General features: G+C 36.2%; 3 protein-coding genes across 4 annotated transcripts; all 3 read left to right on the top strand.

Moving 5' to 3' along the window:
• The first annotated feature begins 3,460 nt into the window (after window positions 1–3,460).
• Window positions 3,461–5,669, top strand: LOC106356613 (protein NUCLEAR FUSION DEFECTIVE 4-like). The gene has a single exon (XM_013796345.3). It carries the CDS (start codon window positions 3,845–3,847, stop codon window positions 5,561–5,563), a length of 1,719 nt encoding a protein of 572 aa, XP_013651799.2. The 5' UTR covers window positions 3,461–3,844; the 3' UTR covers window positions 5,564–5,669.
• A 2,860-nt stretch (window positions 5,670–8,529) lies between these two features.
• LOC106352575 lies at window positions 8,530–11,346 on the top strand. Of its 2 annotated transcripts, XM_048736870.1 has the most exons (13): window positions 8,530–8,776; window positions 8,931–9,105; window positions 9,180–9,242; window positions 9,320–9,425; window positions 9,511–9,615; window positions 9,681–9,757; window positions 9,839–9,956; window positions 10,043–10,115; window positions 10,193–10,384; window positions 10,460–10,580; window positions 10,665–10,886; window positions 10,969–11,058; window positions 11,107–11,346. In XM_048736870.1, exons 1-12 carry the CDS (start codon window positions 8,703–8,705, stop codon window positions 11,014–11,016), a joined length of 1,374 nt encoding a protein of 457 aa, XP_048592827.1. In that variant the 5' UTR covers window positions 8,530–8,702; the 3' UTR covers window positions 11,017–11,058; window positions 11,107–11,346. The 2 variants fall into 2 exon arrangements, with proteins under 2 accessions (XP_048592827.1, XP_022544622.2); XM_022688901.2 differs by having other exon boundaries at window positions 10,969–11,346.
• A 2,892-nt stretch (window positions 11,347–14,238) lies between these two features.
• Window positions 14,239–15,189, top strand: LOC106356612. Its single transcript, XM_013796344.3, has 2 exons — window positions 14,239–14,416; window positions 14,537–15,189. Exons 1-2 carry the CDS (start codon window positions 14,360–14,362, stop codon window positions 15,119–15,121), a joined length of 642 nt encoding a protein of 213 aa, XP_013651798.2. The 5' UTR covers window positions 14,239–14,359; the 3' UTR covers window positions 15,122–15,189.
• Window positions 15,190–15,414: the final 225 nt, after the last annotated feature.

Raw genomic sequence — 15,414 nt, forward strand, 5'->3', positions numbered from 1 at the left:
TAGGATGATTAAGTAAACCAAGAAAAAGAAAAAACAAACCATAACCCAATTTACAGTACTTTGAGTCACTGACCATCATTATCAATTTATCTATCATCATCATATCTTCCTAAACTGAATATTTACGTTTGAACAAAAGGCAGTAAAGGGTTCGTTTGCATGTCAGCTTCAATGTGTGCTTTCACCGGTAAGAGGATGAGCAACTTGTGAATGCTCCCTGACCAAACCCGCTTTCCTTCATCAAAGAACATGGAACATGCCCATTTTAATTTTATTTAAAACTATGGATTTAAGTTTTACATATTTTAACGTTAAGTCCATTACAGCCAAACAAAATATTGAACATAAACTTTGTTTTTCTTTTTCCAAACAGAGTAGAATTTTATTGATCTTTAAAACACACAAATTCATGTGCCTTTTGCTGAAGTCGATAGTACAAGAAAAGTGAATTTGACAATTCTTCACAAAATGAAAATTTATTATAAACAACTCCAACAAAACAAACAAATCACTCCACAATACTTCCTATTACTTTATCAAAGTATTTCAAACACGTCTAATTGTCAATGACCCCGCGAAAGTATTACAAACACGTCTATTGTCAATAAAAGCAGCTAAATTGGAGCTTTTTTAGAGGTGTCATATAGGCAAAAAAATTGAGAACCAACTAATCTGCCATGTTATTCTGGACTGGTTTGAAAGACAAACCTTCACAGCCCATTATTACTAAATTTCGGAGCCTATTTACACCATTCTCAGCATTCCATTTTAACAGCCCATTATTACTCAGATACTAAAGACCCTAACCCATTATTACTCATATACTAAAGACCCTAAAACATAATCCCTAACCCATTAATACTAAAAGCCCTAAAACATATAATTCTCTAAAAACTAAAGATCACTCATCCTCACCCTAGCCCTAATCACCGACTCCATCTCATCGTGATTCTCTTCTTCTTCATCTCATCTTCAACTTAAATATTATCATTTTTGAATGAAAACATTATTATTATTGAAATATTAATTATTTATCCAAAACTCTAATAAACAAAATATACAAGTTGTTAATGCACTCTATTGTTTGCAAAGAAGCTTTTCATATTATTTCCCTTTTTCATTTAATGCACAAATACAAGTGTAGATTTTTCTTTTCTCTAGAAGATGTTTTTTAATTTAACATACAAATTATGAACCGTTTGACCATGTTTATCATAAATTTGGTTTTATATATATTTTTAGTTTTAATATATTCTTCATTATTTACATCTTATTAGTTTTAAACCATACAAAAAAACATATATTAATTGCATATTTTAAAACTTACTTTATATTTTAAAACGATTAAAGTCACAATGACCAATTATTTTCCAGCACCACCAAAAACTCGAAAAACCCTATACAACCGAAATTTTATTTTCATATATTATTAAATTTTATTTGTTTATAATATGTTTTAAAAACAAACCAAAAAAAAATTGTGATAAAGAAGGAAAGTTTTGATAGAATAACCAAAAATTTTCATTTAATAGGTAAAATGACCCTTATACCCTAGATATATAAAATTTAATTAAAAAATATTAAAAAACATTAAAAAAATAAAAAAAATAATAATTAAGTAATAGTCTTAGATTATACGTTTTCAAAATACAATTTTTTTAAATAAATTTTTTAGTTGATTTTTTAATTGCAATTTTTCTCTATTTTTGTTTTCAATTTACCTTTTTGTAATTCTAGCCGAAGTTCACAACAAGTGGAGCGACAACCTAGGACCGCAACCAATTATCGCTAGGATCATTAGGATGTGGCCCATCACAAATCACGCAAATAAAAATGCTTTTCTAGGAACAACTTTCATTTATCTTGACATCTAGGTTTGTCTTAAAAATACTTACTTTTAATTATTCCAACAACATTTCAAATAATTGCTTTTAACCACTCAACAGGACAAGAAATGGAAGGGCGGGTGCCTATTTCTGACACAATGTACCAACGGTTCGAGGAAGGAAAAATTTATCACATTAGATATTTTAATCTTCTTCCCAATAACCGACGGTACATGCTTACCGTTCAACCATACTTAATCAATATTAATGAGACAACAATTATAACACTGATTCAAGAAAACATTTCACCGATTCCTTCATACATTTTCCGGCCCCAACGCTATCCCCAGTTGATCAGCTTAGCAAGTGCAACCAACTTCCTCCCAAATCAAAAAAAAAAAACCCTACCTATCACACATACAAATAAATTCTCTATTTTTGTCGCTAAAAACAAATTATTCCCACAGATGTTGTTGGCCGCATATGCCTCATCCAAAGAAGTGATTTATATAACCACAACACATATACAAAAATCATCATTGGATTGCGTTAAGCAATAAATATATAATACAATATTTTTTTGTAGATCCAAATTGGTCCGTCTAACTATATGGGACAATGAGACGGCTAATTTTAGGGAGTTAAATCGCATATCTACCAAGAAAAATCAAATCATAATTATCACAAGTATCATTCCAAGGTTACATGAAGGTAATCAACTAAACATAAAGTTTATGTCTAACTAAATGCTTATAAATATTTCACTTTTCAGGGAAACTATCACTCACAACCACACCAGGATCGCGCTTTTACTTTGACAACGACATAGATATCATACAACGCTTTCAAAAGAGAAATAAACTGTTATCCTAAGCCTGATGGCATACCTCCAAATGGGATCAAACCACAAGACGGAAACCGCCACCAGTCAACTGTTTTAAAATTTACACTTCAATGCAAACAACCATATATTTTTCAAACTTACTATTGTTTAGAAAACAGAAACTGATCACCGCATCGCATTCAAACAAAAACTCTATGGTTAGTTCTACAACGAACAAAACTTAACTTCCAATATCTGATACTTAAAACTACAAAAATATAAAAATTTACTTTAATAAAACATATTATCCGCGCGAAGCGCGGACCCCGGCTCTAGTACCCTTAAAATTAACTAAACTAAACTTATGATAGAAAATATGAATAATACTTTTAAATTTCAAGCAAAACTATTTAACACTTCATTGTAAAGTAAGAAACAAAGTACTATTAAAACAAAACAAAAATCTCAAAACTAAGCAAAAAAAAATGAAGCATCATTAGAGATGATTATTAGAGGTGTTTTATTAGATTTAACTTACTGTTCTAAAATAATAGTTTTTGACAATTTCTCGCAACTTTTAGACATTGTTTACTAATAATAACTACTGTTTTGTCAGCATCCACAATCCACATGTAACTAGAAAAGTTTCTAAAAAGATATTTCCTGTCAGCATAAACCCATATAATTTCAGATAAATTCAACTTAAACCAATTTATTAATGATGTATCTGTCTTTAAATTTGGTAAACATATAGTGACTGAACATTGGTCTATCATCCTTTTCTAAATCTGGAGTTTGATATTTACTGTCCAAAGACAGAAAGATTTACTTTCCAACATCAGTTAATCTTCTTATCACTTACTGACAAAATTAGAAAAGACAGATAATATGGTCAATCTTTATCACTATTTTCTTGGCGTCAATAAAATGGTGAAATCTTCCTCAAAAGTCTCCGACAATCAGCCCGCACTTCAATACACACATGTGTCTACAAGCTTTCCTATTCTCTTGTTCTACTTTATAGCCTCGAGACTCTTTCTGCACTTCAATCATTTCACCTCTTATTCTAGATCCGCCCAGTACCACTAAAGCCTATATCTATCAACCAAGATAGTCTTCAAAATACTCAAAATCTTTCCAAGATTCAAATCTACCGAGATCTTGATTCTATAGCCTTTCACTCTAGTTCCTAAAAATGGGTAGCGAGATTCATTCATCGGGCGAGACCGTACGGTTCTTGATTCATTTTTTCAATGGAAGATGGTTCATGGTGTTTGCTTCGTTCCTCATCATGGCTTGCGCTGGAGCCACTTACCTCTTCGGGACTTACTCTAAAGACATCAAATCCACGCTCGGTTACGACCAGACAACGTTGAACCTGTTAGGTTTCTTTAAAGATCTCGGAGCTAACGTGGGAGTCATGTCCGGACTCATAGCCGAAGTCACGCCGACTTGGTTCGTCCTCGTCATCGGCTCCGCCATGAACTTCGTCGGCTACTTCATGATCTGGCTCACCGTAACGGGGAAAGTAGCGAAACCGAGAGTTTGGCAAATGTGTCTCTACATTTGCATAGGAGCAAACTCTCAGAACTTCGCAAACACAGGAGCTCTGGTTACTTGCGTCAAGAACTTCCCCGAGAGTAGAGGAGTCATGCTTGGTTTGCTTAAAGGTTACGTTGGTCTAAGCGGAGCGATATTTACGCAGCTTTACTTTGCTATTTACGGTAACGATTCCAAGTCTTTGATTCTGTTGATCGCGTGGCTACCAGCTGTGGTCTCCCTTGTCTTTGTGTATTCCATAAGAGAGAAGAAAGTCGTGAGGCAGAGGAATGAGATCAACGTGTTTTACAACTTCCTCTACATCTCAATCTTCTTGGCCTTGTTCCTCATGGCAATGAACATCGCCGAGAAGCAAGTCCATTTCACCAGAGCCGCTTACATCGCAAGCGCTACCATATGCTGCGTCTTGCTCTTTGTGCCTCTGACGGTTGCGGTTAAGCAAGAGATCGAAGTGTGGAACATGAAGAAGCTGGCTGAGGAGGAGCCTAGCGAGGTCAAGATTGAGAAACCCCAAAAGGAGGACACTGATCATCTCAAGGAGGATGGAGAAAAGAAGGAGATGAAATCTTGTTTGTTGACGGTTTTCGATCCGCCGCCAAGAGGGGAAGACTACACTATACTACAAGCATTGTTAAGCCTCGACATGATCATCCTTTTTCTAGCGACTTTCTGCGGTTTAGGATCGAGCTTGACGGCCTTAGACAACTTAGGACAAATAGGTGAATCACTCGGTTATCCGAACCATGCGGTTAGCTCTTTTGTCTCTTTGGTCAGCATATGGAACTACTTTGGTCGAGTGTTCTCCGGTTTTGTCTCTGAATACTTGCTCGCCAAGCATAAACTACCCCGACCGCTCATGATGACATTAGTCCTCTTGTTAAGCTGCGCGGGCCACCTTCTCATCGCCTTCCCGGTACCAGGCTCGGTATACATAGCGTCCATACTAATGGGATTCTCTTTCGGCGCGCAGCTTCCTTTGCTCTTTGCCATCATCTCGGAGCTGTTCGGGCTCAAGTACTTCTCTACGCTGTTTAACTGCGGACAGCTTGCTAGCCCGCTTGGATCTTACATCTTGAACGTCCGTGTCACGGGAATGCTTTACGATAGAGAGGCCATGAAGCAGTTGACGGCTCGAGGGCTAACTCGAAAAGATGTGAAAGACTTGACTTGCTTAGGGAGCCAGTGTTATAAATTGCCGTTTGTGATTTTGGCTGCGGTGACGTTCTTTGGAGCGCTTGTGTCTTTGGGTCTAGCGATAAGGACGAGAAAGTTTTATAAAGGTGATATTTACAAGAAGTTTAGGGAGAGTCATGAGTCCGAGTCTGTAATGGTTTCTGACTCAAGAAAGTCTTGATGAGGCAAATGAAAAGAAGAAAAAGCTGTTGAATTTATTTGGATAATCATTATCAGACAAATTGATTTATGTCTGTTGAATAATAGATGAATAAATTTTTTATAGAGATCCGGTTCTTTATTCTGCTTCAACATGGTTAATTTTTCTTTAATTAATTAGCTCAAATTCTACAAAAAAAAAGTAATAGTAATCTTGTGATATTGGAAATCCCGTATCATTCCAAAACAAACGTTCACGTGTAGCAAGCGTTACATCGTACGAGCTGAAATATACGCACTTGCGTCTGTATCACTCCCACTGTCTCACGGTGAGACTCTCACCAACTGTGATTAACGCACGCCGGCTGGTTTTTGAATTACGTTTTTTCCCACAGAGCTATTTTAGAAGAGATTTTTTTTTTTGCTTAATGACATATTGTTACATCATTTTTTGCCAAATCTAATTCGAGTTCTTGCGTAAAAGTTGAATATCCAAACAATAAAGTCAAATGCCACGAAAAAATCATCTCTCTTTTGAGATAAGATTGTCCAGTTTGACTAAGGTTGTGTGGCTGGAGACTGACTCCAGCATATTGCGGTTCATGTGCGTATCTTTGTCTACTGTTCTACGTATTTCTATCGACATAAAAACAAATTTTGCAGGTGAGTAATTAATTAGAAGAAATTATTCACTTGCAAAAAAAAAAAGCTTTTGGTTTATTTTAGGGAAATTGCATCTTATATACACCAAAAAACATAAATACACTGACTAACTAAAACTCCTCCCTCTTTCTTACTTTCTCTTCTTATCTCTCTCTACTTTCTTTGCCAAAATTTAATTTTGTTTTTTTGTTATTTGGCAAATAAGCCATATTTTACTTTGTCATATGTAACGTGATTGCACTTGATGATCAAAATGCGTTTCTATATTCTTTCTAGTTTTCAGAAGGTTTTTAGTGTTGGTATTTTGTGAAATTTCAATTTATCAATCAAAAGAAAAATTCTACTAGAAATACAGATCTAGGCAGCTCAAATAAAGGTAGCTCAACTGATTCATGGTAATAGTGACATGTGATCATGAAAATTTTATCACGCGAAACACCTTTGATATCATCTTTTTTTTTTCCGCCAAATGGTGTTTTTTATTGAATAAAACCGGCCCAAGGCCCAAATACATAAACAAAAGGCTAGAAGCCCAACGCATACGGGCTACAATGTAAACACTTAAAACGGACCCGCGGCCCACACAACTCAGATCCGAACGACGCCGGCTGGAGAAAGCGCATCAAGGAAGCAGGTTGCAGAACACGTGGAAGCATCTACACCCTCGGATCGACACGCGTCGCAAACTGCCTCAACCTGATCTTCTCCGCTTCGAAACGCCTCCAGAGTCATCTCACCAAACCTTGGTTACGCCGGATCTCGAAACCCGCATCAAACCGCCTTCATCTCCGGTGATCCTCCATCGAAAGCTTAATCGGACATACCGCGCTTTCCTCAGGACCACCCACTCTTCTCTCGAAAGTAAATCACGACCTCACTAACCTCTCTTGTCGGCGATGAACCACGGAGAGGTTTATCTTCTTCAAAGATCTCATCCAATGTATCTCCTGTCTCCCCGAGCCGACAAGAACAAAAACCAAACCAACCTTTCACCTCTAAACACCCAATGTTCCTACGGGTTCCAAGCCGGCAGCATAGAGCTACAGTAGCCTCTACCCTCCGGAAACTATACGGCGAAGGCAGAGCTATGTAAGCCTCCCCTTCCCGAAAAACTGAACCGGCGGCGGCGGAGCAAAGAAGAGCCTCCACCTCCCGGAGAAAACCGACGACGACGGAGCTGTGAGAGTCTCCTCCTCCCGGAATCGCACCTTGATCTTAAACGAGCCGTCTCTCCACCGCAGAAACCCTTTCCCACCGTCGCGTCTTAACTCCAAAACAGACAAATTAACCGCCATGCACCATGGATTAGATCGCAGCTAGAGCTCAGACAAGGCGAGGGTGGATGGGATACGAAGGAGAGATACTAGGAATGCTTTAAAACTGACGGACTCCGGTTCCAGCGACAGCTCGCGCGCGCACGCGCCGGCCGTACGCCGGAACCAACTAGATCTGCTTTCTCTCTCTTCTGCCTTCGCACTCGAATTATTTGTGTGTTGTTGTTTTTCAGCTACTAAGCCGCCACCTTTGATATCATCATGCACGTAAATTTATAGAGATTTATTTATTTAAGCAAAAACATTAGTATTAGTTATTTATTTAACCATAATTTAACAACAATAAAACAACATACAAAAATCATATAACATAAAATGTTAAAATTGTTTTACATCAGAAAATTTAATAACGTCAACTAATTTGGAACAAAAGGAATTTTTAGACGTCACGTAGTAAAAACAAAGAAAGTAATGCTTTAGTAAATTCTATGAAACCATTAAATTCCAATTCTTTAGTAATTTTAATTGATACAAATTTTTGAAATTACTTTATATGAAGCAAGAAAAAGTGTTCTCTTTACCTTGTTTGTGAGTTCTTCGATTGCATGTCTCTTGTGCATGTAGCTTTGAAGAAGGTTTCAAAGATACAGATGAAGAAATAGTTTATCATCATCAATTGAGCTTCTGCAGAAATAACTCGTCTCAATTGAAGATGTTACCGGCTTCTCCAAAAATCATCAGTTTATGTGGGACTGTTAGTTGATACCAAAACTAACCAAATATTATATATAAATTGAACTAACTATAATTTTTAAATAATTTCCTATATCGTATCTGAAGTAATTAAAATTATTTGAATTACCTAAAATTGCTTGAAAGAAGGAAAAATCGTAATCAAACTGAACCCGGTTCAGAATTATATTAATCTAGTTTCCAATATCACCACTATTCCAACCAAACCAAAAATCAAAAGAACCTAACCGAAATCAACTCAAATTTACAAAATAAAATAAAAAAACTGAAAAAACAGAACCAAAGCCGAATGTTCGAACATCCAAGTGAATTGGGTTTGGTCTCCAAATTATTCGAAAGCATTTAGGTCAGAAGAACTGCCTTCCCTTTTTTAATTACTACCTTCATTCGCGCTTCCCAACAACACTGCCAAAGTTTGAGGGTTTTGGTCTCAAAGGAAGGAAGGAAGAAGAAGAGAGAATTCAATTAACGATGAATATGGACGGGCCTCTTGATTTCGAGAACGAAGATCTTTTGGTTAACCCTCCTCCGTCTGCTGACAAAAGGTCTTTCCTTTTTTATTTTGTTTCTCAATTGTTTTTCGATTTCGGCAAAATGTTGGTTCTTGTTAAAAGGCTCAAGCTTTGTGCCCCTTGTTGATAAAGCTCTCAACTTTAAGGTGGGTGTTTCTCAACATTGTTTTTTGTCTTGTCACACCAGGAAGAAAGTGATTGAGTTGGATGATCTTGTCTCTGAACATTACAAAGAGCAGAGCAAACTCATAGACAAAGGAAACAGGAAACGCAAAGCCTCCTCTAAGCTTTACGATTCTGATGATGATGATGAACGTGGCCAGGAAGCTTTGCTCTCCATTGTCGATGACTGTCGCAATCAGGCATGCCCTCTTTTTAAATTTCATCACTTTCTTTCAAGTTTATTTTTTTCATCATGTAGATTACATTTTTTCAGATGAATGAGATATGCAGCGAAGAAGATACGCAAGAGTGGGGTTTATCTATGTTTGGAGATCAGGTTAGGCTCTGGTTTTATCCCAATGTTATTGTTATAGTTTGTAAAATTTCATTTGTCTTTGGTGTTTTATTATACAGAAAGCTCCAATGCGTTCACTGATTGCTGATGTCGATAATTGCTACTTGTTGAAAGAGTTTATGAGTAGTCAGCTAAACTCGGTGGTGGATCTTAATCCAGATAATGGTTAGTTTTATATGAACTAATCGCTTTTTAGTTGTTTTTCTTTATCTCTGGTTTAAACTAGTAGCCTACTAATGTACAATCTCAGGAACAGCATTTCTTGAGGGGTTGCTGGCTAACGGCTGGCTCACAAAACTGATCTTGACGTGTGCACGTGTGGAAACAATCATATGCCAATGGACACTTGATATATGTACGTCGTCTACCTCTTTCTTCGAGTTTAGGTTTTGGCTAACCCAATGCTCTTTGATTTATCAGTGTTGTATTCACCAAGAGAAGACCTGAGTTCTTCTGCTTGTGACTTCTGGTGTTCCATACTGTTATCACAAAACGAGGTAATGCTATCTACTTTTCTTCTTTACTAGACAGACTGAAACTGACTCCGTTAGATGTTAAACACATTGTGGTTTAATCAGGTTAATGGAGCTCCTGTTGAAATTCAATGGCTTCCTAACTATCAGATACTTAAGGAAGCTCTTGAATCATATGGGTTCAGAATCAATTCATCACAAGTTGCTGAGCTACCTGAAGCAGGTTAGTTTCCTTGTTGCCTCCCTTTTGTTTTTTTTTATTATAGACTTATCTAAACCACTGAAGTCTTATTAACTTTTGGCTTGAAGATTCCAAGTCTCAAGGTCCTCCTCAGAATATTAGAGCTTGGCTCAAACTTGTCTCTGCTTGTTGTCAGATTAGGTTTGTGATGTAAAACTCCCTTTTGAGTATAACGCTTTTAATTATCTAATGCCTTCTCTGTTGCTTCATTGATTCAGATGTAAAAAGCCTATCTTCACCGCATCTCAGCTTGAACAACTAGCCGAAGTCCTTGTTTGGCTGCTCTTAGATCGTGGTCTTCAAGGTCTCTCGCTTCTCCTACAAGAGAGCTTGATATCTGTTACTGAATCCTTCAGAGAGGAAGAATGGGTTTCAAGCTGCAAGAACATAGCAAACTCTCTTGCTTCCAGGTTCGAACCTCCTTTTTTTACTTGTACCCATTATCCTTGTGCCGTTTGACTTATCTGGTTTTGATTCATTTGCAGAGTGCCTCAAGACATGAACTGCTTGAGGATAGTGGAGTCCGTAGCAGGTGTTGATGCTCGAAGCAAGCATTTGAGAAGTTCCATCGCTAATCAAATGCTTGTTGTTTTACTTGAACATAAGGTAAAAACTATCTACCAATTCAAAGCGAGTTAAAGACTGTGAGTCAATGCGTTTATACACAATACTCTGGTCTTTGATTCTCAGGAGAGCGACGAGAATCTGATGAGCTCGCTGATGGCTATCAATCTGAAGGAGAAGAGTTGCAACCTCTTCAGAACGTACATGATGTTGGTTTTGGCAGAGAACTGGCTATTGTCAAGTAAGCTGGTTGAGGAAAAGCCAGTACTGAGAGACATGTGGGATGTGTTTCTCAGAAACTGTTTTTGTCAGATCAATAGCACCGATCTTCGGCCTTTTGCATCAAAAGTGAGTAGAAACCAAACTAAAAAATATATAAAAAACTTGTCTTCTTTTACTTTAATCTGAGTTTTTGTGGGTATTAACACAGGTTCGTACCAAAGCTTCATATCTTCGTCAAGGATGCAGAAGCAATTGAATTGGTAAACCTGAAACGTTAGCAGCAAGTCTCCAAAGTGAAATTTGAAGTGGTAAACCTGAAACGTTAGTAGCAAGTCTCCAATGTGAAATTTAGTTAGTTTTAGGTTTTGGTTTTGGTTTTTTAGCCTAAGTTTAACTCTTAACCACTGAAAAAAACTAAATTTTCGAACCCCTCTATTAAGCTTTCTTTTTGCCCATGTCTTGGGTGTAAAAGAAAAATTCACCCTTGTGTCATTGATAGATTTGGTATATGTTACCAAATCTAATACAACTCATTGAGTGGTACTGCTGTTGTAAGTTATGTTAACTAATGAATTTTTTAGTGCTACTTCAGGCTTTACTAATTCGCTATCAAGCTGGTTAATTATGTCGGGCGTTAAGAATAATTGGCCACCTAACTGATTAGCCTTTAGTAATGATGATGGGACTTGTAACAAACTAACAATTCTGATAAAATCGTGATTGGAGAATATTTTGGTTACAAGTTACAGAAAATAAAAGAGATTTTGGTAAAATTTAAGAAGCATAGAAACTAGAAATGAAGATGGGAATACACTCGATAAAAGGGGTCAATGTGCGCAATAAAAAAAATTTAAGGGGCAATATAAATGATAAGTCCTTTTCTTGCTTTCTTGTAATAGCAACTCACAGTCATAATGGGCACCGTTGGGATGGGACGTAAAGGACTTTTTAGTTGCTCCTTAGTTTTCCTCTTTTTGAAATGTGCGGTTTCTTTTCCCTTGGTTTTATTTAACCCACCAACATTAGATTCTTTTACTCCCACATTAAGCATCTATTACGCCGGTTTCATATCTTTGTAACATGATCTAGAGCTCTATTAAAGTAACTAATGATGATGGATTTTTTTTTTGTCAAACGATATACACTATGGAAACTTGAAATTAGAACAATACATCAATATACATAAACGGAATTAATTTGGAGAAGAAGCTGAGACATGCGAATAAGAACAAAAGGGAAGATGTTAGGTTATCAGTAACATACTTTTGCTGACCAACTTTTCTCCATCCATGTTCACATCACACACACACACACACAAATACTCTACAAATAGTTAAATACTTTTGGATATGAGTATATAAGCGCGCGTACGTGTGAATTCACATGAACAAGGAAAGAAAATTGCGTACGTGTGGACATGTGTGATCGACGTCAACTTTAGAAATATGTTTCAGAATGAAGCAATAGATTCATTCAGGAAATGTTATTAGGGTCCCATTGCCGTTGGAAGTTTTTATAATTTTAGACCAGGCCCGGGCAACGACTGTGTATGGAAAAGGTGTAGTGGCCATACACATTTTGATATATTAAAAATTAACTAGCAGGGACAACCATCTTAAGAAATTAATATTGGAGAAAAGATCCAATTCATATTTATAAAGAAAAAAAAGTAAATGGGACCTGTTTTATTTTGTAGTATATAAGCTGAAAGTTATGCTTGTTAGCAAACGAATCCAGATTATATTTGAATTTTTAAAACTTTAGTATATCAGTTGGTAAAAATCATTGTTATTGGTGAGATATTGGTTTCCTTCTCTCTTTTACTAAAAAAAAAATCATTACAATGAAAAATATAAGGTGGACGTCACATGGCCTACTTATCAAGGGTTTAAAAGTTTTTTCACTTATTTGAAGTCTGATTATTAGAGAGTGTAGTTTCTTACGGATTATATGATGCAAAGCTTAAAAAAAATTAGATTGATGCAAAGAGATGAATTATAAGGTGGACGTCACATGGCCTACTTATCAAGGGTTTAAAAGTTTTTACACTTATTTGAATCTGATTATTAGAGAGTGTAGTTTCTTACATATTATATGATGCAAAGCTTAAAAAAAAATAGATTTCTGCAAAGAGATAAATTCCTTGTGGTCGTGTGATATAAAGAGAACATGTCTATCGAAATTTTTTGTATATGGAGAACCGTTTCTTAATCCGAGTGTTGCAAGAAAAGCTATATTGTAGAACATTATTTGTGAAGTTGTTCATTAATATTGTATATGTTACAAGTAGTTTATCAATCATCTGTAATAGAAATACAAATTATATAATAATGTTTTCAGTGTTAAAAATGATAATAATAGGTTATAGGTACAATGCTCACCTTTGGTGGTTTGCTTGGATTTAATTTTTAGTTTCTTAGAAGTTTTTTAAAAACTTTTTTGCGGCCTTTAAGAACAGAATGGCTTAACAGCAGATTCTGGTTCAATATTATTGTAACCAAACATTCATTCTAGTAATGACATTTACATTCTTAGCAAAAAAAAAAGGTTATAGGTACAAGCTTTGAGTAAAAAAAACAGAAATTTTTATGGTCTAAAGATTTCATCTACCATACTGAAACAACATTTTGACACATTGGCGATTACTTAGCCGACAATGAACACTTCCGGAAACAATAGCCCAAACAAGGGATAACAAATCTCTAAGTAATAGAGACAAAGAAGATAAAACAAATAATACACAAACAAATTATCCAAAAAAATCATCGGAATAACCAAAAAAGAGCAACAAAGGCGGACAAGCAAAGCTCTTAAGACACATTCCAATGGCCTTCATCCGAAGACAAAGAAGAGCCAATATATGGGATAAAATGCGAGAAATACGCTCAAGATCACTGAATAGTTTGAAGATAGACCCAAGAACCAAAATCAACTCCTAAAACACCTACTTTCCAACCTGAATAATTTAATTCAAGACAAAAGGCAATAGTATAACTATGAATATTTTTTTCACATTCACTGACTAGTCTTGTTACCATTAATTAAGCTATTATGGTTGCAGAAAGATTGCGATACAATCGTAGAAGAGGTAAATAACACTGGTAAGTTTTGTTAAGGAACAAAATACAATAGTTGTTATGCTTATGCGTATGAAACCGAACATACATTTGATATTTACTAAACCTGAAACAAATACAATTAGTTTGATTTAGTCTCTTAAATATTGCAACTAAAATTCTCTACTTCTCTCGCATCGAGACCGAAAAGACCATGTAATAACTACTTTACTGTTCAGTCAAATTGCGATCAAGAATCATTATTACCGTTTAACGCGTTTTTCTGTTTTGTATTTTTTGTAAAATCTAAAAAAGCGAAGGAAAAAGTCAATAAAGATTCTCTTTAATGGAAAAAAAAAGGATCAGACATTTTTGTCTCAGGCCCTTGTGACTAGTCTAAAAACACCCACTAATCATAAATAAAACCAGTGCAAATCAAATCTATCCTATATTTTATTTATAACGATGACAACATACAATATAAACTCATCATAACTCATATATAACTCTCTCACTCACTCTACAACTGATTCATTGAAGAAGATGGAGAGACCAAATTATCTGCTTAGTTGTGTTCACCAAAACCAGTGTGGTATAAAGGTAAATTAAACACAATTCCACATTCTTCTTCAAGAGCTTAATTCACTTTCTTTTTCTAGTTCTTTGATTGATTCACTTTCAATTTTTCCTCCAAACTCAGATGTTTATTTTTGTGGGCAGACAATAGAAGAGTTAAGACATTCACTTCTCCACACAAGAGTGGAGTTGGAGCAAACAATAAGGGTAGCCCAAGAAGAACTCAATGCCAAAGACAACCACATAATGCAGCTCAAAGATCTCCTCAACAAAACTATTAAAGAGAAAGATGAAGCACAAAAGAGATACAAGAAGCTTCTTCTTGACAAAAACATCATCCTTCAACACCAGACTGTAGATGAACAAGACCCACACCTCAGTGGGCTTCTTTCATCCGACGGTGAGGAAAGCGTTGTCTCATGTTTTGAACCACCGATGCAACTCGAGTTAGATTTTCCAGACATGACATTACCGGAGAAAGGGAAGCTTTTAAATGCGGTTTTGAAGGCAGGGCCTCTGCTTCAGACTCTGCTTTTGGCTGGACAGCTTCCACAATGGCGTTATCCACCACCGCAGCTAGAGTCATTCGAAATTCCACCAGTGATTATTCCTGAAGCAACGCCATTGTCACCAAATAGCTGTGGGAGTAATCTTAACCGGAAGAGGGTTCACTGCGATGATTCTAGTTCCAAAAGAGAGACCAAGTACCAAAGACTTCTCTTTCCTTGATTGTTGATGTAATCATATTTTCATTCAAGCATCAAGTATGTTTATGAAGAGTTCATTTTTCTTTGTTTCTTTCCACTGCAAAAAAAAAGCATTGGAGCTTGAATCCTTTTTCTCCCATGTGGAGGTTGTTGTAGTGGGTTCATGGACTGACCCGGTCCGGTTTAGAACAGGCCGGCCGCTAGAGCTTGAATTATTTCCTCTCATGTAAGGTTGTTATGGTGAGTCCAAAGGCTGATCCGGACCACCTTATGATCAGGTTAAGATCGTCCATAGATTGTTTGCAAGTTAAACAG

This window comes from Brassica napus, chromosome A7 (genome assembly GCF_020379485.1).
Source record: "Brassica napus cultivar Da-Ae chromosome A7, Da-Ae, whole genome shotgun sequence".
In the NCBI taxonomy this organism is placed as follows: domain Eukaryota; kingdom Viridiplantae; phylum Streptophyta; class Magnoliopsida; order Brassicales; family Brassicaceae; genus Brassica; species Brassica napus.

What these genes read in the sequence shown, in the direction of transcription:
- LOC106356613 (XM_013796345.3), top strand. Translation starts at nt 3,845, where the DNA reads ATGGGTAGCGAGATTCATTCATCGGGCGAGACCGTACGGTTCTTGATT.
- LOC106352575 (XM_022688901.2), top strand. Translation starts at nt 8,703, where the DNA reads ATGAATATGGACGGGCCTCTTGATTTCGAGAACGAAGATCTTTTGGTT. An exon ending in GCAAACTCTCTTGCTTCCAG is followed by an intron (nt 10,385 to 10,459) that starts GTTCGAACCTCC and finishes ATTCATTTGCAG; the next exon opens with AGTGCCTCAAGACATGAACT. An exon ending in TTGTTTTACTTGAACATAAG is followed by an intron (nt 10,581 to 10,664) that starts GTAAAAACTATC and finishes TTTGATTCTCAG; the next exon opens with GAGAGCGACGAGAATCTGAT.
- LOC106356612 (XM_013796344.3), top strand. Translation starts at nt 14,360, where the DNA reads ATGGAGAGACCAAATTATCTGCTTAGTTGTGTTCACCAAAACCAGTGT. An exon ending in AAAACCAGTGTGGTATAAAG is followed by an intron (nt 14,417 to 14,536) that starts GTAAATTAAACA and finishes TTTTGTGGGCAG; the next exon opens with ACAATAGAAGAGTTAAGACA.